The sequence below is a fragment of the Acipenser ruthenus genome, chromosome 8 (genome assembly GCF_902713425.1).
Source record: "Acipenser ruthenus chromosome 8, fAciRut3.2 maternal haplotype, whole genome shotgun sequence".
Classification (NCBI taxonomy): domain Eukaryota; kingdom Metazoa; phylum Chordata; class Actinopteri; order Acipenseriformes; family Acipenseridae; genus Acipenser; species Acipenser ruthenus.
In genome coordinates, this window is record NC_081196.1 from 48,178,192 (window position 1) to 48,200,330 (window position 22,139).

At 37.5% G+C, this 22,139-nt stretch overlaps 1 protein-coding gene across 2 annotated transcripts; it reads left to right on the forward strand.

Annotated features, from left to right (window-relative positions):
- Positions 1–1,707: 1,707 nt before the first annotated feature.
- LOC117406801 (gap junction alpha-5 protein-like) lies at positions 1,708–20,027 on the forward strand. 2 transcript variants are annotated; one of them, XM_034011119.3, is made up of 2 exons: positions 1,708–1,894; positions 14,624–20,027. In XM_034011119.3, the coding sequence occupies exon 2, from the start codon at positions 14,652–14,654 to the stop codon at positions 15,729–15,731; it is 1,080 nt and encodes a 359-aa protein (XP_033867010.1). In that variant the 5' UTR covers positions 1,708–1,894; positions 14,624–14,651; the 3' UTR covers positions 15,732–20,027. The 2 variants fall into 2 exon arrangements, with proteins under 2 accessions (XP_033867010.1, XP_033867011.1); XM_034011120.3 differs by lacking the exon at positions 1,708–1,894 and adding an exon at positions 8,948–9,050.
- The last annotated feature ends 2,112 nt before the right edge of the window (positions 20,028–22,139 follow it).

The window sequence follows — 22,139 nt, forward strand, 5'->3', positions numbered from 1 at the left end:
TCATATGGGGGCAGGAGCTCTTTCAGATAATCAGGAGCCAGACCATGGAACGCCTTATAAGTCAGTAGCAAAATCTTAAAATCAGTTCTTAAATGTATTGGAAGCCAATGAAGTGCAGCCAATACTGGAGTTATGTGAACACTTTTCTTTGTTCTACTTAGCACCCTATCAGCTGCATTTTGAACAAGCTGCAAACAGAATAAGGCATGATTTGGTAGCCCAGATGACAGAGCATTGCAGTAAACCAGTCTAGATTAAACAAATGCATGAATTAGCTTCTCAGTGTCAGGCAGTGATAGAAAAGACCTAATCTTGGCAATGTTACGTAAGTGACAAAAAGACAATTTAGTGACGTCACAAACATGAGCCTCGAAACTTAAATCAAAGTCAATTGCAAATCCCAGGTTTCTGGCCTTGGATTTTATATTTAAATTATATTTACCTATATTTTTTTAATGGAATTTGCCATCTCCAATTGCTGCTGAGAACCCAACAGCAAGACTCCAGTCTTACCTGAATTTAACTGCAGAAAATGTTGGGACATCCAGCTTTCCACCTCCGACAGACATGCAATTAGGGTGGAGACAGCTGATGTATCCCCAGGTTTTACAGAGATGTAAAGTTGTGTGTCATCAGCATAATAGTGAAAATGTACGTGGTATTTACGGATAGTCACGCCCAATGGTAGCAAGTATAAGGAGAATAACTGAATAGAGCCTTGGTGGATACCACAGGAGACATTATGGGTCATTAGTGAGTTGGATGATTGCTTCCAAAGTCACCTCAGTTATTTGTATGAATTTGTCATCTGTGAATTAGTCTGCCAATAAAACTATTTCAACTACTGCTATTGTGAGAAAGCAGAAAACAGAAACAAAGCAAAAATATTTTGGTTGCAATTTCTAGCTGATTAATGACCAAAAAACTGGCAAATGTATAAGCCCCAATGTATTTGATTATTAGATTGTAGTTTATGTTATGAATTTAGTATGTTTCTAGTTGCATGTTGTGTTGTAATCTTGCTGCGTGTGAAGGTGCTCTGTGGGAGATTTAATAAAGAATACATAGATAATTGGGATTATTGGGATCAATTGGTATGCTACAATAACAGCACATGGTCAGACTCAGAGTGGAAGGGACTGAATTTTTATTCAAATTTAGGACCTTAAAAAAGAAAAGTTAACAGCACTTACTAGCTATAGAGTGAACTTGGAGACAACAACCTCCCTAGATAGTAATAAAACCTTTATTATGAGTATCTGCTTGTGCACTTGATGTGCCCTATCACATCCATAAATCCATAGCCATTTACAGTACATAGTTATGTGCATGCATACATACAAACTGTGCATGCTTACATGTATAAAAAGGAATGCATGGTGACTGGTGTAGTACTACAGAAGCAATACGATGAGAGTGCAATTCCATCTTTTCCTTGTTCATGAATCAATGAATCAAGCACTGCTTGTTATTAATGAGGCCCACACTGGAAACTCTGGCCCTCAGAGAGGGGAGTTGGAGATTTGTTTTAGAATTGCCATTGTTTTCTAAATACAATCTAACTTCCCTTCTGATACAGATGCATTATTCTAATAAAAATAGAGTACCAGGGAGACGGGGGGGTGGGGGTGGCTGGGGGCTGAAGGAAATGCTGAAGCAATGCCAGGCATTTCTTATACTGCACCCTGCATAAGATTACATTTACTGTAATCTGTAAACACTTCTTTAAATAAAAGTAGCCTGCAGACAGCTGCCACTGTTTGTCAGTCTGGGGTCTCCTCTACTCCGTCTGCCTTTTAAATGGTTCGTCCGAAATGCAAATAGAGAGAACCTGTCCATAACTATTCTTCCAGAGCCAGAAGTGGAGTCAGCCTTATGTCCGGCAGCCTAACAGGTAACTTACCAGATGCATAAATACTTTCATGAGGTTGTTATTTTATACCGTTTAACTGGGTGTTGAAAGCTGGACGTATCTCATGTACCAGACAGTAGGTCAATGCTGTGATATTTTAAAGTAAGTCTACAGAAATTGTTACATTTGTGTATAATAAATGTGTATTTTCTGTTATATATTTAACAGTTGTTAAAAAGTTCATATATTAACAGTATGCTCATTTAAAGTGAAAGTGCATTGGTACTTATTTATACTATGTTCCATGCTGTACAAGTGTCAATGTTTGTTTTATTTAGTGTCGTACAGTACTAAGAAACACTGGTAACAATTAGAAATTTAGAAATGACTTGTTGGAAAGAAACATTATACTTTGAATAAAAAGTTATTATATAGTACTTTGGCATTTCTATTTAGTATACATCTTATATTATATATGTTTTGTTTGATGTCAAACCCATTCATTTTCAACTTTAAAGGTGTATTGTTGACAATAACCACATACATTGGGGAAAGTTGAAAAATATCCTGTTTTCCTTTGATTTTCAAGATTTACCGGCCATTAATGAAAATAACTAGTGCATGTTGGTGTAAGTTAATAAAATATACTGTTTGTTTTTTTAAAAATCATTGTTGGCAATAATCAAGCATGTTGTTAGAGGCTGAAAAAAGATCCTACCCCACATGCATAGAAACTGGTTTATACCATTAAATATTGAGCAGTTCTGGATGTGAAACCAAAAACCTCCAGTTTAATTGTTGACAATAACTACATTGAGTCCAACATAAAGCCTGTCCTCAAGTAAGTAAATATAACAGGGGAAGAACGGGGCTATGTACCATGTGACTGCAGTAACACTAGCTACAACAATAAAGTTAAAGTGCCATGTACTGCAAGGACAAAATGACGTATGGCAAGTCATTTTCCATGGAATTTAATTTTCTTTAATATGCCTTATATCTTATACAGCCATTATTAAATGAGAACTTTTTTTCAGAAATGCAATGATGTGGTCATATGATAGCCTCTGGTGTTCAGCAAATTAGCTTATGAGTGTTGTTTTTTTTATGTCCAAAACCTGGAGGGTATGGTCAGTGATGGATGTAACTTAAGTTATGAATTACCCTGGTATGATTGCAAACCAAAATTATTTCTAAGAAAGTTTGCTAAAAGTTAAATATCTGTTTTAATAATGGCAGGTTTTTTTTATGTCATTTCAAATATTGTTTAAATATTACTGAGACCAATATAAACACACACACACACACACACACACACACACACATATATATGACAGGATTGTGTAATATACGCTTCAGGTGTGTTGAGGTTCAAGACAATGTCAGTTCAAGATTCTCAAAAAAAAAAAAAATCATACCAAGGAAATTGGTTGATAAAGTATTATTTTGTTCATTTTTTATTTGTGCTTGATTAATAAATATATTGATAAATATCCACGAAAAAGATTTTATAATGTGAGTTGAATTTTACAAAAAAAGACAACTAGGAAAAATGAATAATTGTTAATCAAATATTATTTTGTTGATTTTGTATTAGTGTTTGAATATTAAACACCTAAATAAATAAATAACTACAGGATAACAATCCTATAATGCCTCCAGAGAGAAAGCTCAGTGGTGCCTGCTACTCTTGTCACACTTGTTAACAGATCTTCTTCAACGGAAACGCCCTGATATATGTGTCTGTTTTTTAAAGTTGCTACAGTTGCAGGGACAACAGTGTCACAGACAAAGCCAGGAAGTGTTGAGAGAGCAAATCAGGATGTAGAAAGTATGCACACAACATGGATGCAAACAAATAGTCCTAAGAAATTGAGTGAATGATGGTGCTTTGTCGAAATGAAAAACAGAGCCGATTGGGCACCAATCATTAACAATCTGGCAGCGTGGTTTAATATAGAACCTGTCATGAACCCAGCTGAAACCCCTCATATTCTATCTGCAAGGGACTGGACAAGGCTTCACTAAATGTGCTTGCAAATGTCATGGCAGCTTGACATCCTGCAACAGATAGAAATTGTATACATGCCCAGCCTTACACAATCCATTTGAGAATCAGGCAGGTGTCAAACACAATTTGAAAATGTCTGTCTTATTGTTACAAAATATACACTACTCAAAAAAAAAAAAAAAAAAGAAAAACACTATGAACATAGTCAAAAAAGTTGTTAAGGCATTAGCCAAGTAGAACTTTTTTCATCTTCTTCAATACATTTTGCAATTGCCCCTCAGTTCTGATACAAGATAATGCCTTCTGTCATACTGCCAGGATTGTCACTCTCCAGCAAGAAGTCCAGACCTTAATTGAGTATTACCACCTTTAGGAGCTTCTCAGACATTGTGTTTGTCAGCATTGCTACCCCCCATTGACATCAGAAAGCATGGTTGGTATTGCACTGACTGAAGAATGGGACAAGATCCCTGCTGCCTGATTAGAAGCAAGCCACAGTAGCCAGTACTAGATATTGAGACATTTACTGTATATGGACCATTTTTAAACGGTATGAAAAATTGATCTTCACAGACCTAGCCTACAGGCATTTTGATTTTAATGAGTCTGTGTGTAAATGTATGACACTGATTTTACTATTGTATTGTTTTATTCTGTACTGAGCACATGCAATTACATACAGGTAGTTATGCCGTTGCAATATTCCCATAATCACAACAACTGGTGAATGCCGAAAATGAAATAAAATAATCAACTTTGTTAACAATAACCGATTATCAGCTTTAATCGTAAAATATGTTTTTGGGAGCAATTGTAGACCAATTTCAGAAATGGTGTGGTAAATAAAAGAGATGCATTAATGAATTTAGAATAATTGTACATTTTGTTATCACAAAACACAGCATCCTGTATGTGTTTTCCAGTAAATCTGCCCTTTACCCCAACCTACTTGATTTATGAGGGAGGAAGCTTGATACTTACTAGGAGCTCATGGTTTTCAGTCTTAGCAGAGCCACTGAATTACAGAGTGATAGTAAAACTGGGTTGAAGTGGGCTCTGTCCGATTAAAACAGTTATAGCATCTTATGTCATCCTTGGATTAAAATTCTTGAAAATAATACAACACAACATTTAATATGAGAGGGGTATTAAAACATACTAATAAATATGTTAATAAAATAGGCCACTATTGATAGCCTCATTATTATTATTTTTAAATATAATGTAAAGAGTTTGAAATGTCTTAAAAATACACGTCTTCAAAAATGTTTCTGTCAGAGGACATACAACATAGGTAATAAAACAAGAAAATTAAACTGTACCTTAGCCTGTATCACAATGACATTAAATGATGATGTCTGCTAAATCTGTACTTGCAGTGCATATTTGAAACAACTGAATAAATAGGGCAAAGACCACATTTTTCTTGCTGCTTTTCTATGAAATACCTATGGTGTCAATAAATGCTTGGCATGCTTTTAATATCTGTGCTCATTCTCGCTCTACTTTGTTCACTTGGTGAACAGCTTCATGCAGCTAACCTCTTGCGGGTCTCATTGCAGTCTCTGACAGGTGCCAAACTGTAACGTTCATTCAGTGGAGCCAGGTGTCTGAATTGAAAACCTGGCCTCAATAGAAAACTGTTCTGTAGCCCATTTGATTGCTAAAGCCTGACTTCTTTGATTTTTAATGAATGCGTGTTTTGGGTGTCTATGGGAATGGTTCTTGTAAATCTTAACATTTGTGTAAACTTTCAAGAACACCAACTCCTTGGTTTATCATGGGTTTATCAAGTGTCTAATATGAATCCGCTAATGTAGGGTAATGCTATATACCAAGACACAGAGTATTACAATGCACTCTGTAGATACATATTTACACAACTATATGTTGCAGGCCAAACGGCAAATCACAAATGACCTATACAGTAGTAATTATGTTGTATGCAACAGTGAAAGTACAGCACAGCGAGAAGCAGAAAATACTGTAGTTATAGTAATTGCTACTAAAATGTTCAATGGTATACAGTCTCCTACAGCAATTAACACCAATCAGGCATTTTTCTGGTGTTTGAAAGTCTGTTTAAAAGATCAGCCATAGCCAGAAGCTTAGTATACCCGAAATGCATTGTATCGAGAAGCAGTACATTGTGGCGAGGATGTACTTTGTGAAAAGATGGCCCAGGATGGAATGTTGACTTTAATTTGTATGCTTCTAAAGAAGATTTTTTGTTAGATATGAAACACAACAACATCAGGTTTGTTTTAAAGTGTCATTACAATTATCTTCCCATGGGCCACCCAAATTAGATACTTGTTTATTACAGTCTACAGCTTGTCTGATGTGAACAGAATGCCACACAAGACCTCCAACTGCAACTGTCAGGTCATGCTTCAAGCATAATGTGTACATTTCAATAAAAGCATACAAAGACAATGAGATGGCAGTTCAGTCAGCCGGTCCACATGATATCACATGCATCAATGCTGTAGAGAAGATATTGTTTGCATGCTTTCACTGTGGGCTCAGCAGCCTGCAACCACAGTTGGCGTCCAGCTTTAAACAAACCCTGTTATTTAATGTAACATTAAGCAATTAACTTGAAAGCTAGGCTTAGACGCGCAATCCAAACAGGTACCATCTCATACAATCTTTAGAACCCAGGTGCAATAGAAATATCAGTGTCAGATATATAGGAGGCTGTGCTTTGAAACACTTCAGCACAGTGATTGCAACACGTTGACACTGACTGGATATAGAGAAGGTCTTGGGGTTTGTGTTGCTTACATTGCAATTTTTGTTGGACTGTATTAGAATCTTTTAAATATTGGAAATACGGTAATAGTGGCTTTAAAAACAAAATCAGATTTATTGACTATGAGGTACATCAAGATAAATAGAGTTCCAAAAAAATTACAACATTGAAGATCCCGAGTGGCGCATCCAGTAAAGATGCTTCACGTGGAATGCAGGATGCGCACTATAGTCTGGACGTCGCTGGTACAAATCCAGGCTATTCCACAGCCGACCGTGGATGGGAGCTCCTAGGGGGCGGCGCTCAATTGGCCGAGTGCTGCCTGGGGGAGGGAGGGTTAGGTCGGCCAGGGTGTCCTCGGCTCACCGCGCACCAGCGACCCCTGTAGTCTGCCCGGGCGCCTGCAGGCTTGCCTGTAAGCTGCCCGAGAGGTGCGTTGTCCTCCGACGCTGTAGCTCTTGGGTGGCTGCAGTGTGTTAAAAAAAGCGGTCGGTTGACGGCACATGCTTCGGAGGACAGCGTGTGTTCGTCTTCACCCTCCCAAGTCAGCGCAGGGGTGATAGCGGTGAGCTGAGCTTCAAATAATAATTGGCCATTCCAAATTGGGAGAAAATAATAAAAATAATTGGCAATGACTACATTTATATTAAAAAAAAAAGTTACAACATATATCATAGTTATTTATTTTCATATTTGAGATGCACCATGCTGCAAAAAAAGAGGAATGGAGGTAACAGATGTCTATCATTATAGATAAATAAAACAAAGATTATTTGACCAGTCTTTCCCAACAGCTTATAAAGACTTCTAGACAAAACTTTTGTTTCTTTCAGTGTTAAAAGATTTCTTTAATTATTTCTGATCATTATTAAAGGGCTTACTGAATACATATACATTTTAATTTAATATTAATGAGTAAACTGCTTCAAATATCAATTTACATGTTTTGCCATTAAAAACTTCCACGGATGTAATCAACAATCCTGTATCACACAACTTTAGATAAAAAAAGTACATCAAAATACTGATTTAACAAAAAACAACTGCTTATTAATAACTTTGTACTGTAGAGTGACTTCTGTAAATATATATATATATATATATATATATATATATATATATATATATATATATATATATATATATATATATATAGCATGTGGCAACACACGCTTAAAATTGTTTACATTTTTTAAAGCTAACTTTTACAGAGCTACAGAATTCCTTAATGGGTTAATAATATATGTACATATTAGAATACCCTGAACTATTGCTGGTCACTCTGCATGTATATTCTGCTCCATTTTCCGTTTAGTCAAGCCAAATGTTTGCGCATATAAAGAATTTGTCCTTTTCAATTCACTGTAAAGCTGGTGCTTTCAGTTTTCTAACGGGTTAAGTTGTTGATTCAGCTGTAAGCATTTTAAATACTTCCGCTGTGACTTGATGTGACAAAGCCATAAACCTCTGTGTTGTTCATGATCCTTAAACAAACGTCAAATAAAGGTGGTGTAAATCATTCTGGACAGTGAGCCCTGCCAGAGTCCTGTCAGGTGCATTGTTTTGGAAGTTTAAAATATCAGTTGTTCATCAACCCTCTTCCTGTCCTTTGCTTTCTGTTGTAATCGGCTCATTCAATCAATATCCTTTGGGAGCCAGAGCACTAGGAAACTATATTGTTTAAAATGACTTCCTTCTGAAAAAACACTTTTCCAAATAAACGTCTCGGCTTTGAACAGATGGATATTTCCTACTTCCCTGATAACCAAATATCATGTTCTGTTCCCACAAGCATAACCCCATCTGCATCGATATAGTCAAGCCTTTGTTGTTGTATAATGCCTTGCTTACTCATTTTATCACAATGAAGAAATGCTCTAAAAAAAAAAGATTCCTATGCTGTACCTTTAGCATTGGCTCAGTGACTGTTTGCATGATCAGTTGCAATGGACTATAGCTCAGGAACCCCATCTTCACATGATGACCTACAGTGTGGCACTGAATGACACTCACACACACACACACAACACTGCTGACTGACAGTTTAGACTTGTAAGTTAACCACAAACCCAACTGTGCCACGTTACAGATTAAAATTGATTATTTAAAAATAATAATAATAATAATAATTTAAATTTGAATAAAGTAGACTGGTGGTTGATGTGTCTGATCCCATACTGAGCCTTTATTAGTAGAGCTTGAGTGTTAAATAAAACAGACTTCCTAACACCACCCCCCCCCCCCCCCCCCCCCCCACCCCACCCCCACCCCCATGAACATGCATAGATTATATGAAGCCTTGCCCCCTGCTCTGGAAACTCCTTAAACACAAGTGCTGACTCTGTCCATGTATGAGCTGAGAGTTCAGGAACATCCAGTGACTGCTGCAGTTTACTACTGTCTCAGTGCTGTTCCTACTTCCATTGGAGCCGGTAAGAATGTGTCATGTCTTTTAGGTACTGGGTACTGAACTGTCAGTTTCCAAAGCTGTGCTGTTTTTAACAAACTGGGGTTGCGTTTTGAAGAACATGTGATTATATAATCATGTATATTATATGTATGTGTGTATAAATATATATATATATATATATATATATATATATATATATATATATATATATATATATATATATATATATATATAGATATAGATATAGATATAGATATATATAGATATAGATATAGATATATATATATATAATCGTTTCTTATTATAAGGATCTTCACTGGCCTTGTAAGTAGTACTGTAAAGTGCTAACTGTATAATGGTTACCTATGGAATGACATCTTCGGTCTGGACATTTGAACTGTGTACTGGTGTAATTATCAATGTAGGTGTTAAGGTAGCATAGTAAGCAAGTTAATTCTGTGGTTTTATTAAAGGTTATTTAAAAGAGGTCATCCACAAATGTCTTAACCCTGTATTTTTGAATGGAGAAAAAAGCTACCCTATCTATCTATCTAACTCTAAGTAGATGTTAAGGCCAACACATAATGTATTGCATACGACGTTGGCTTTTGAGGCTGTATTGTAAAGACAATAAACTGCAGAAGGTATAAGTAATATATAGTATTATATGGGATGTATCAATTGGGATTTTTGTGGTGTGAGTTTTGTTTTTAGAAGAACAAACAAGAATACTACCCCTATGACTGGCTGCTACTGATGTGTGAACGAGAGTTCGAATTGTATAGAGTGTACTGTTTTAAAACTGCACTTGGAACAGTTATTCAAATACAATATTCTGATATGTTTTCTCAAAACTCTTTTTACTATATGACAGGATCAGAATTACTTTTTTCTTTTTTCCTAAATACTGTACTTGTCTAATTGTATATGTAGATTATGGTACATCCGTTTTTTAAAGTCAGTGCAGCTGCAGGGTTTTCAATACATTTACATGTTCAGTTCAAACTTGACAGCGCCATTGGTGAAGATTTCTGTATTTTTGTTCTAAGCTGTGGCTGCCAAGCTCAGCCCTTACAGGGGACACATTTGGCTCACAGGTGGCATGCTGGCTAATCTTGAGTCTTGTAACGCTCAAACCTACTGGAGAAGCGGGCTGGCATCATTCACGCTCCAGTCAGTTATTACAAGATGGTGTCTTGTCAAAACTCTTCTCAACATGTTCCTGTTATTCAGAATGTCTCTGATATTTCGGCAATGTTTTGGCATCTCTTAGGGGCCTTTCTGTGAATTACATTTTTACATTTTCTCAGAACGTTGATTTGAATGTCATTGACGGGGCAGCTAGGGTATAAGCAACATAGAGACTTTTTTTTTTTTTTTTTTAAACAAACATCACAAATAGTGCAATCACAAAAACTGCTATTATTTTAATATACCCTCACTACCTTTAACAGGTGGAAGATGCTAAGTTTACTAGGTCTAAATAATGTATTACATTTAGTGTACATATGTTTTTGACTGTAAATTAGCCAAATGAACTCCATTAGTATTTTCTGAAAATATGTTTACCCTTTAAAGGCTTAAAAGGATCTGTTCACTGTTTAAATTGTTGAAATATATCTGAAGCCAATTAAACGTATAAAAGGGATTTTAAGAAATTGGTTAATACACCTGTGTGTAGCTTCAACGTAATTGGTTAAAAAAACAATTCTTACTTTGTCTCACTATGTCAGTGACATAATGAGATGATTGACGTAATATAAAAATATAACTGCAGTTCTCAGGACCTCCCCCCCCCCCTCCCCCCCTTGCTGGAAATCAGAAATTTAAAGATTTTGTTTTTACTGTGACGTGCCTCCAATTCCCACTGACCCTTCTCCAAAGCAGAGCCCAGTTTACGTTATGAGAAAGGTTGTTACTGTCTGCCCAGGGCTGCAGAGTTCTTCGGTTTTTACAGTGAGGCTGCTATTTATAAACTGCTGACATGTTGTCAGAACTTCCCCAGGGAACGATGCTGAACTTTCCATTCTCTAGAACCAGAATGTCGCAAAAACCTCTCAAGGGAACTCTAGTAGAATTTCTGAGGAGAGTATAAACATTGATACTCCCTTCCAGATAAAATAACAGTATGTATTAGATGTGGTTTTCCAAGCTGAAAAAAAAAATCCATTGAAAGTTTTGAAGGACCACATATTTTGCTAGGGAAATATGTGGACTCAGTGAGCTCCCATACTGTCTCCCATATTGAAGTGGCCACCTCCTTGGCTTGATTGAAGGAGATGCTTGGGAGTTTTATTACTGTCAATGGCCCTGGGGTATATAATGCCAGGGAAACCCCTCCCAACTATCTCTAGGAACTTTCAACATACTGGATTGCACTACTGTCCAATAACTATCAGTAATCTTGCATCAGAGAGCAACTGCCTTAGAGAGGAAGGCCGTGTAGCTTGGTGTACATACATTGCCAGCAACATACATACATTTATTAACAAGTTTTAGTAAATATCTACAACAAAGTATGCTGAACTGAATCATGATCTGAAATTGCTTATTATTGTAAGTGAATAGGGGTATAAGTAGGGCCCTACTTAATTTGCGATATTGCGTAAATTGCGGATCCCGCAATATTAGGCTTCTACCGCAATGTCTAGCAGTGTACCGGGGAAGCATTGCAAAACACAGAACCTCTGCAAGCAGTACCTTTGCATGTTAAAAAATCTCAGGGCTTGATTTTTACACAATCAGCTGCTGGAATTTGCAACGTAGCCTGATTATTCACCCCCTGGAATTTGCAACATAGCCTGATTATTCTCCCCGACTCCCCTCCCCAGCAAAAATGTCCATGTTGGCTCAACAATGGCCCAACACGAGCTGAAATGTTGGCCCATAACTGGCAGCCGGTGTATGCCCCGCGTTGATTTGCACATAGGGGCCATTGTCCCCAATGGCCCCGATGTGCAAATCCACGTGGGCCCAATGTGAGCAGCGAGCACTGTGCCAACGTGAGCAGCGAGCACTGTTCCAATGTGAGCAGCGAGCACTGTTCCAATGTGAGCAGCGAGCACTGTTCCAATGTGAGCAGCGAGCACTGTTTCAATGTGAGCAGCGAGCACTGTTCCAATGTGAGCAGCGAGCACTGTGCCAATGTGAGCAGCGAGCACTGTTCCAATGTAAGCAGCGAGCACTGTGCCAATGTGAGCAGCGAGCACTGTTCCAATGTGAGCAGCGAGCACTGTTCCAATGTGAGCAGCGAGCACTGTGCCAACGTGAGCAGCGAGCACTGTTCCAATGTGGGCAGCCAGCACTGTTCCAATGTGAGCAGCGAGCACTGTGCCAATGTGAGCAGCGAGCACTGTTCCAATGTGAGCAGCGAGCACTGTTCCAATGTGAGCAGCGAGCACTGTGCCAACATGAGCAGCGAGCACTGTTCCAATGTGGGCAGCCAGCACTGTTCCAATGTGAGCAGCGAGCACTGTTTCAATGTGAGCAGCGAGCACTGTTCCAATGTGAGCAGCCAGCACTGTTCCAATGTGAGCAGCGAGCACTGTTCCAATGTGAGTAGCGAGCACTGTTCCAATGTGAGCAGCGAGCACTGTTCTAATGTGAGCAGTGAGCACTGTGCCAATGTGAGCAGCGAGCACTGTTCCAATGTGAGCAGCGAGCACTGTTCCAATGTGAGCAGCGAGCACTGTGCCAATGTGAGCAGTGAGCACTGTGCCAATGTGAGCAGCGAGCACTGTTCCAATGTGAGCAGCGAGCACTGTTCCAATGTGAGCAGCGAGCACTGTTCCAATGTGAGCAGCGAGCACTGTTCTAATGTGAGCAGCGAGCACTGTGCCAATGACTTGGGGCCACTCTGGCAAATCCACACGGGGCCCACAATGGCTGCCAGTTATGGGCCAATATTTCAGCCTGTGCTGGGCCATTGCTGGGCCAACGTGGACATTTTTGCTGGGATGTAGATTTGACTAATGTCCCCCCTCATGTACAGATCAAGAAAGCGCAATAACGTTATTACAATGGAACAAGAGGAACAAGAGTCTAAAACAAGTACTCAGTGTCAAGCACAACAATAAGACACTGCATTAGCTAAATTAATCAAAATATATTTTTAAAGAGAATTTGAAGAAAACTTTTGTGATATTTTCTTAACGGTCTTTATTTTTATTTTCACTGAAAAAATACCTAATGAGCAGAATATAATTGGTTTGTCTTCATCTTTGTCCTGATATTTATTTTTTGTTTCGAATCAAATTTGATTACAGAGTGTGCCCGCTCTATGTCAGCATGGGTCCAATGAGTACATTTTTGCTGGATTAAACTAGAGTAGTAAGGTACACGCCACATCTTGCGCTGCTATTGAGTTTAACAATGTGTGTGTGTGATGGGATTGTGACAGACAATGCCACATACTGTACTCGGGCATATAATGAAGTACTATATGGTCTGCTTCCTAATTCGGTGCATATAACCTGCAATGCTCACATTCTAAGTCTGGCTAGCAATCAGTGGTGTAACATTTTTCTAAAGTTGATAAATTCATTGCTGCAATGAAAAAAAAAATTAAAATACTGCCCAGCTCGCAAACAGCGTTTTAAAGCTTTTCTTGCAGAAAAACAGTAGACCAGTCCTGATCAAGTGCTTCTGTGTCCAAAACAAGTGATTTCAAGCAGTTCTATACCACGCTGAGTATGTTAATGTATACAGCGAGTTCACTGAAAGTGAAATGAGGATTTCACCTGATTCACCACTGGGCACTTTAATCTCGCTTTAAGCAACACGTATTTGCCACTTGACATTGAGTTAATTGCTCATAATGCCAAACCATTGTTGAAAACGATCAGATCTTTCGAGGTGTTCTGCTTGTATCCATGAAGTGTAGATCACCTGTAGTTCTACAGCGGTTTCCAGAGTTAACAGACAGCAAAGCGATCCCTATCGATCTTGCCTCATTCTGTAGATGCTGAGCGTGCAGCGTCTCGGTATGGCCAAGTCTTCACAAAGCAACGACAGGACGTACATGAGAAGACTGCCAGTGGGTGTTCTGCACTGACCTTCAATGCTTCTAAAATGCAAACGTCTAAAGATAACGACTCGATTTTGTCCAGCATGTTTGTTACAAATGTACTGTTTTTTTTTGTTTGTTTGTTTTGTTTTGTATGAATGCATAGTTACGGTATAGTTACGGTAAAAACATTTTTGTTTACGCAAATACATTATTTGGCATACAAAATAATGCTATCATTTCAGCGCATCATTTTGATTTAATAAAAAACAAATGAATAGCCTTGGATTTTGTAAATTACCGCAATTATTAAAGAGCTATAATTACCTTTCCGCAATTTTTCTTACTTTGCCCGCAACTGAGCCGCAATTTGTTTTTATTTTTACAGCAATTTAGGTAGGGGCCTAGGTATAAGCCTATACACAAGGAGATAGGCTGAACCTACCACAGATGAGCTGATCTTCAATAATAAGTTTATTAGGTTTGACAGAGTGCTGATGCTTCATAATAACCTATCCAGGTAAATATGTGTACTGGATGAATACATATTTAATGATAATAAAATATTTTTTCTGCTTTGTTTTTGTTAGGCCTCTTCGCAGATAGGTGCGAGCAGTAATGGGTGACTGGAGTCTTTTAGGAAACATCCTTGAAGAAGTACAGGAGCACTCAACGATAGTGGGAAAGGTCTGGCTCACTGTGGTCTTTATTTTCCGGATCCTTGTCCTGGGCACTGCAGCCGAGTCCTCCTGGGGAGATGAGCACAGCGACTTTGAATGTGATACCCTGCAGCCTGGTTGCACGAATGTGTGCTACGACAAGGCTTTCCCCATCTCACACATCCGCTATTGGGTTCTTCAGATTATATTTGTTTCAACCCCCTCCCTCATCTACATGGGACATGCTATGCATACAGTCCGCATGGAGGAGAAAAAGAAACTCAGAGAGCAAGAAGACAGGGCCCAAGGTGGCAAAGAGTATCTAGAAGACAAGGTGGACGTATCAATGAAAGAAGAAGCCACTGTCAAGATCAAGCTCAAGGGGACTTTACTCCAAACATACGTCTTCAGTATCCTCATCAGGACGGTTATTGAGGTGGCTTTCATTGTGGGTCAGTATCTTATTTACGGGATCTTCCTGAAACCCCTCTACCACTGCGATAATTGGCCTTGCCCTAATCCTGTGAACTGCTACATGTCCAGGCCAACTGAGAAGAACGTCTTCATAGTGTTCATGCTTACTGTGGCGGTGTTCTCACTTTTTCTGAGTGTGGTGGAGCTTTACCATCTTGGATGGAAGAAGTTCAAGCAGTGTTTGAGAACCTACAACTCCACCCCTAACCCTGTTGCAGCTGCCCCCATCTCCAAGGAACCTGACGCACCAGACAGACCCTCCCAGGCTTGCACACCTACACCAGATTTCAACCGGTGTTTGGTGGCGACCGATGGCCGATGCAACCCTTTCAATAACAAGCTGGCCCACCAGCAGAACTCTGCCAATATGGCCACAGAGCGTCACCATAGTCGTGACAACTTGGAGGGTGAAGATTTTCTCCAAATGCACTACCTGCAAGGAAGTGAGACCTCCAATAGTTCAGCTGCCCCTCCTGGGCATGAGAACCTTTTTAAGGATAAACGTAGACTCAGCAAGGCCAGCGGGTCCAGTAGTAGAGTGAGATCTGATGACCTAGCAGTATAATCCTAAATTCTGACGCCAACCCATTTATCCCTCTGGGTTGATTTATTGCACTGTAGTGTTGTGGTTAGCAGCAATATATACTTTCTCTGGGCTAAGAGTGTTGTCAACTTTCCCTTCCTATTGGAGTGCTGGTCGGTCTGCAAGAGAAAACTCTAATTTGGAATCAAATGTTACTGTATGTCAACAATAGCTATGGATTTAACCATTAAAGAAAAGCACTTCATGTAACCCTTTTAAAATGAGGATCATAGATAGCCTTTCTGAGATGTGCAGTGGCACTGTGTAGAACCAATACATTGTAATGAGGGGAAATACAAAACTAACCTACCAGCGTCTATATATTCAATTAACAATGGGCTGATGAGGCACTAATTATTACAAAAACATATATATTCTCCCCTTACAGGGATGCCTAAATGCTATTTCCAAATCAGGGATACATTCTAAATAATACAGCAATTTCAGTTTGATATATTCTCCTCCTTGGTTACGTTGTATAATAACCCAACACACATAGAAAACAGATGCAACTTTTTGTTGGTAGATTTGAACACTATCCTTAAACAGAACATACGGGAACTACAAATATGTGAAGTGTTGTCTGTGAGTGTGTGTATAACTGTCCTAACGTATCTAGAGTATCCCCACACACCTAATGATAAGATAGCAAAGGTGGGAGATTAAGTTCAGCTACTGTATTAAAACTAAAACACTCCAAACGAAGCTCTACCAGGTGTTTCTTTATTAATGGTTATTTATAATCATTTAAACTGTAGTACGGACCTAATCATTCAAACTGTAGTTTGAATCCAAGCATTAAAACTGTAGAGCTGGGTCCAAATTACTTGGAACATTCTGGATTTCTTCTTCTTTTTGTTTTTTTACTCTTTTTATATTGAACCACATAATAAACCACATCCCGCAGTAAGAAGATCCTCCACTCAGTTTTCATCATTAGCTACAAACAACGGTCCAGATAAACTCTGTATCTGCATTTTTTATGCATTCAAAAATCTGAAATACACACTAAATTTAAATGTAATGCATAAAAATATGCATTGCAATTTTGCTGCACAGCTTGTCTGCCTCCCCTAAAACTTCCACTAACAACTACATCTCCCAGAATACAATGTCTTCAGTTACTAGGAAACTGTACGCAAGAAAGACAAACCCAACAACATCATCTAATTTTGTCTAGCCCCGTTGTCTTTGCAGCCAATCACAGTAAAAATAAGAATAATTTGCCAGCAAGCTACACAGGTTGAAGCGTAAACACCCCAGTCCAGCTACAAATCCAACTGGAACCATCGTCAGAGGCAACCGCTACAAAAAGGTGCCTATAATATTAAACTGTTTTATAACTTATTAATTCATTTCTGTATGGCTTTATATTTATTTGTTTACATGTTCACTGAGTTTAAGAATTTATATAAGTAACGTAATTAATTTGCAGAGTCAGTGTGATACCTCAAAAAAATGCGCTGAGCCGATAAAGAACCTTGTAGAACACACACGTGGTTGTACAGTAGTTCAAAGTAACATTTCAGGTAAAATGAAAGGCTCTTTTTTAATGCCTACCCCATTATCATTAAAGATTGTACAGTATTTATCGAGAGTACTCATTACTTTAAGGTAATGTTGCATTTTATCCCCTGAAAATACATTTTACTCTCTCAGTGTTAAAATTAGATGGTAAGTTACTCCCAGACCCAAACCCTTATCTGGAGCGCTGGCTACAAGCATCACCTGTGATTATTTTATTGATTATTCATTTTTTTGTAATATTAAAAGTGGATTTGTGTTGTAATCTGCAGGATTCATCATCAGTAAGCACAACTAAAAGGACGTGTTTTTGCATGTTGCAACCTAATGACAGAAACATTATAATCATAGTGGTTAAGCAAGCCATCCCCACACCTGCCTGTATGCTTTGTTCTTCTTAAAAGCTTTGGTTCATTTTTTTCTTTCTTTCTAATCATTGAGATTTTTGTGATGTGTTCCAGTTTTGTTAATGATTTACGTTTGAGCTGAATATGAAAAGTTTTGTGCCTAATATCTAACATTTCTAATTTAGGTGAAACTCATGTTTATTCAGATACTGAAATTAACATTTGTTTTCTCTGGTTACTTTGGTTGATGATTCCACAGTTTCAACAATTCTATTGTTTTAAGTTGAATTGTAAAATTAATGTAAAGCCTAAAGAATGATGCCATAGAAATGTTTTTTTTTTTTTAAAGACAACATCTGATTTTCATTTCAGATTTCTGAAAATATCAAACTTCATTAAATCAGTTCTAAAGGTGAAGATAATTAAACTGTTAAGAAATAGTACCACTGATGCACTAGTGTATATTATAGTATCAATACAATATTACACAGTCACGGGGTGTTCAGGGTAGGGATCATTTTTGACACATTAATAAATCACTATCATATTCTTTTTGTTAAAAAACATTAAAAAAAAATACAAAACATCATGCTCAAAAACCAAATACAAATGTATAACCATTACAGAATCATTTTTAATGTTTTCTTTCCTTCATTTTTCTATATTCTTCATAAACATATGAACTTAAATATGATGGTGAAATGATACCCCATCTAATTGTGTTAACATTTTGTAATAATATAAAAGTATGGTGGGTGGGGGGTTGTATTTGTACTATTTTAGGGTTGATACGTTTGGTGTTCAGCTGAATATTTTTTTTAAAAGCTGAATCCTCCACTATCATCCAAATTTAAAACTGCTTCAGAAGCAGCTTTATAGCCTGATGTGGAGTATGATTGACTTTATAGGGATTTAATTTTAAAAACTGTTACCACAGAAAATAGGTGACTATTTGAATGTACATTTTCCTAGTTCATGTTTTTGGAGTAATTGGCTTCAGATGTCATTTATATTGCCTTTTTAATGTCCCCTTACTATTGCACGGTGTTTGCAGTAATCCTGTATGCTTCTGGGTTCTGTTGCTCCGCTATTGAGTATAATTATAATTTTCTCTAAATCTGATTTTCTGGCTTTTATGTCGCTTTGAGATTATTCAAATCATATGATAATGGACCTTTTTAACTCTGCCAGCCCTAACTATTCTATCTATCTATCTATCTATCTATCTATAGATAGATAGATAGATAGATAGAGATAGATAGATAGAGGGAGTTGGTTGGGGCTGATAAAGTTGAACGATGACACTGTTGCATGATTTGAATGGAAAGATGAATGCTCTGGCAGTTATGATTCCACAGACAGATTTATAGACAAATTATAATAACTCAGTATTGGAGCAACACAACTCAGAACTGCTCGGAATTATTGCAAGGACCAAATATTAAAGGGATACAACTAAGCGAATATAAAATCACTGTATTGCTGTTTCAGTGATACAGCACTGAATTGAGAAATGAGAAATTCCATTTGACTTAGTTACTGAACTTCTGATGAGAAACGGAATTGAATTGGCCACTAGATGGAGACTTTTTTGTTTGTTTGTTTACCTTGTTAAAGGACAAAACATTTAATAATGTTTATTTTACATAGACGTGCAGCTCTTTTCTTAAAATTGTATTATTATTAAACATGTATTGCATTGTGGTATCTAAAATCTGAATTTAAGTACATGTGTAAAGATGTGATTGTTTTTTTGTTGTTGTTTAAAAGTGTATGGGTTCAAATGAATGACGTTATTGTATGATGATTGGTAAAGAGGATGTGGTGGTGTATATTGAGCTCAATTTTCTTGAATGCATGACTGAATACATTTTTACTACTCAGATGAGTTCTTTCCATGCATTTCATATGAGAATATTGTGTATCTTTTCTTATTGATCGTTCAGACCAGATGCAGTAAAGGCTCCTTCTTGGCTTCTGTTATATTAAAACTACAAAACTAATTTTGCCAATGTAGCTACTACTGGATTGCATTTTTTCCCCATTTAGCTTTTTCTTTCTTACAATTGCTTTTTTATTTTTTGATATTTTACAAACTGATTTGAGTTCAGATATTTGAAAGTGTTTTTAAAGATGGAAAGTGAGGAAAAATCAATTTTGCACTATATTTTGTACAAAGTTTTGTTTACTAATTGCTGAAGTAGACTTGTGTGTAAACCATGTACTCTGCCTTGTTTAGCTTTAATGCTTTTTTGTTGTTGTTTTCGATATTATGTTGACTGCAAACTTGAATCTTCATTTAAAAAAATATGTTTTCATCTGCATTGTTGTGTGCAAGTTTAAAATATGTTATACAGTACATTATGTACATTATTCTACAAAACGAATAAAGTTTATGCACAGTTTATCTGTGAGTGTTTGTTGTTATTTAATTGAACAATTAAAGCTGGTCATCAAATAACACTTCATTTTAGCTAATCACAATCCTATCCTAATCACCACTGGGAAAACGTATTCAAATTTATGAGCGACTCTATTTTTGTTGTTTTTATACTGTAGGTCTCCTGAAGAGACCTACAGTAGCAGTAGTCACATCCTTTCAAGTGGGGAGGAGTAGCGGTGGTCTATTTTAGGTTGACACAGATATGAACATACTATTTTTGTCTCAGATGGTTTACAAATACAGTGACAGAACAATTTTTTTTTGTGAGATGGGTTAAGAGTCAGCCTATCAAAAAGTACCAAAACTCTGCTGCAGAGTATACACAAATGTCAAATGATTAGTAACAGATAAGAAGAAACAGTAAAACATTTGACATTTTGTTGATGGGTGCAATTTTGCCAATTACAATAACAGACATAGAATTTTTAAGAACAAATCTAATATAAACATAGCAAAGTGTAATGGATTATAGTGAGAGCCTGGTAAAACATAGGTAAGCATTGTAAAGAATAGCGAGTTATGGTAAAGCATATTAACAAATATGGCAAACCAGAGTAAACTACACTAAATGCACTGTACAGCCATGGGAAAAGCATGTGCAAAAATGCAGTGCAAATATATACCTTTGCAAACTTTTACAAGGGTACCCAGAAACCAATTACTGACCTACCAATCTTAAGGAAGTAAACCAGGTCCGATATGATCATTGTGGTGCAGACCAGAAAAGTATGAGTTACTGTTATTAATCTGTACAGCGGATACTGTTAGAATGATTTTACAAAAATCTTTGTGGGGGTATTCTGAAGATCTATCTATGTGCTAATAATGTAGATGTAACATGTATTAACAAGTAGAGATAGAATGTCTTACCGCACACCCTGGAATGGGTTATTTCGCTTATAAAATGGCTACATTTTTTTGAAAATAATTACACAAAGTACCCTTTTTGAGGAAAACAATAAGAAATATATTATTTAGTCTTCCACTGAGAAAAAACAGTCCCTGAAGACTGATTGTAACATATATTTTGAACTTTTTAAAATTTGCCATAAACATTACATTGAACATTGCCATTTACAGTAACTTTTTCGAGATAAAATGGCATTTGGGAATTGAAAGCAGACTGATTTCCTGCCTCTGAGAGAGGATTCATGGAACAGCCAAACACTGCACTGGCACTCGAAGGAGGGGCTTCTGAGTGTTTTTTGTTTTTTTTTTGTAGGAAATGATCCTATTCAGGCTTTGCAGGCTTCAAGAGAAGCTGACCAATCATTTCTGAGGCTGTTTTCACATCGATGCCCAGTAACTGGCATAATTTCCCTAGATTGTATACCAGCATTAGATGACATGTGGACTAAACGACTTCTATGTCAGTTTGCGCAGTCCTTCCCGTCTGCGGCGAGCACAACACAATTCTATGCCGAACCTGACCTTGTAAGAACATAAGAAAGTTTACAAACGAGAGAAGGCCATTCGGCCCATCTTGCTCGTTTGGTTGTTAGTAGCTTATTGATCCCAGAATCTCATCAAGCAACTTCTTGAAGGATCCCAGGGTGTCAGCTTCAACAACATTACTGGGGAGTTGGTTCAAGACCCTCACAATTCTCTGTGTAAAGGTGCCTCCTATTTTCTGTTTTGAATGCCCCTTTATCTAATCTCCATTTGTGACCCCTTGCCCTTGTTTCTTTTTTCAAAGCCCAACGGTTGTGTCAGCAGAGAGCAGGCTAGATTTTAATTTTGTTTTAAATATGTTTCTGAAATCGGAGGGTAGTGGGGAGATGTATCTGTCTAGCTAGTCAGTTTTATAAGGCAATATTTAGTTTAATAAGTATTATTATTAACTTCTTAGCAGACGCCCTTATCCAGGGCAAAGATATCACATTATTTTTACATACAATTACATTATTTTTACATACATTATTTTGACATACAATTACCCATTTATACAGTTGGGTTTTTACGGGAGCAATCTAGGTAAAGTACCTTACTCAATGGTACAGCAGCAGTGTCCCCCCCTGGGATTGAACCCACAACCCTCCGGTCAAGAGTCCAGAGCCCTAACCACTACTCCACACT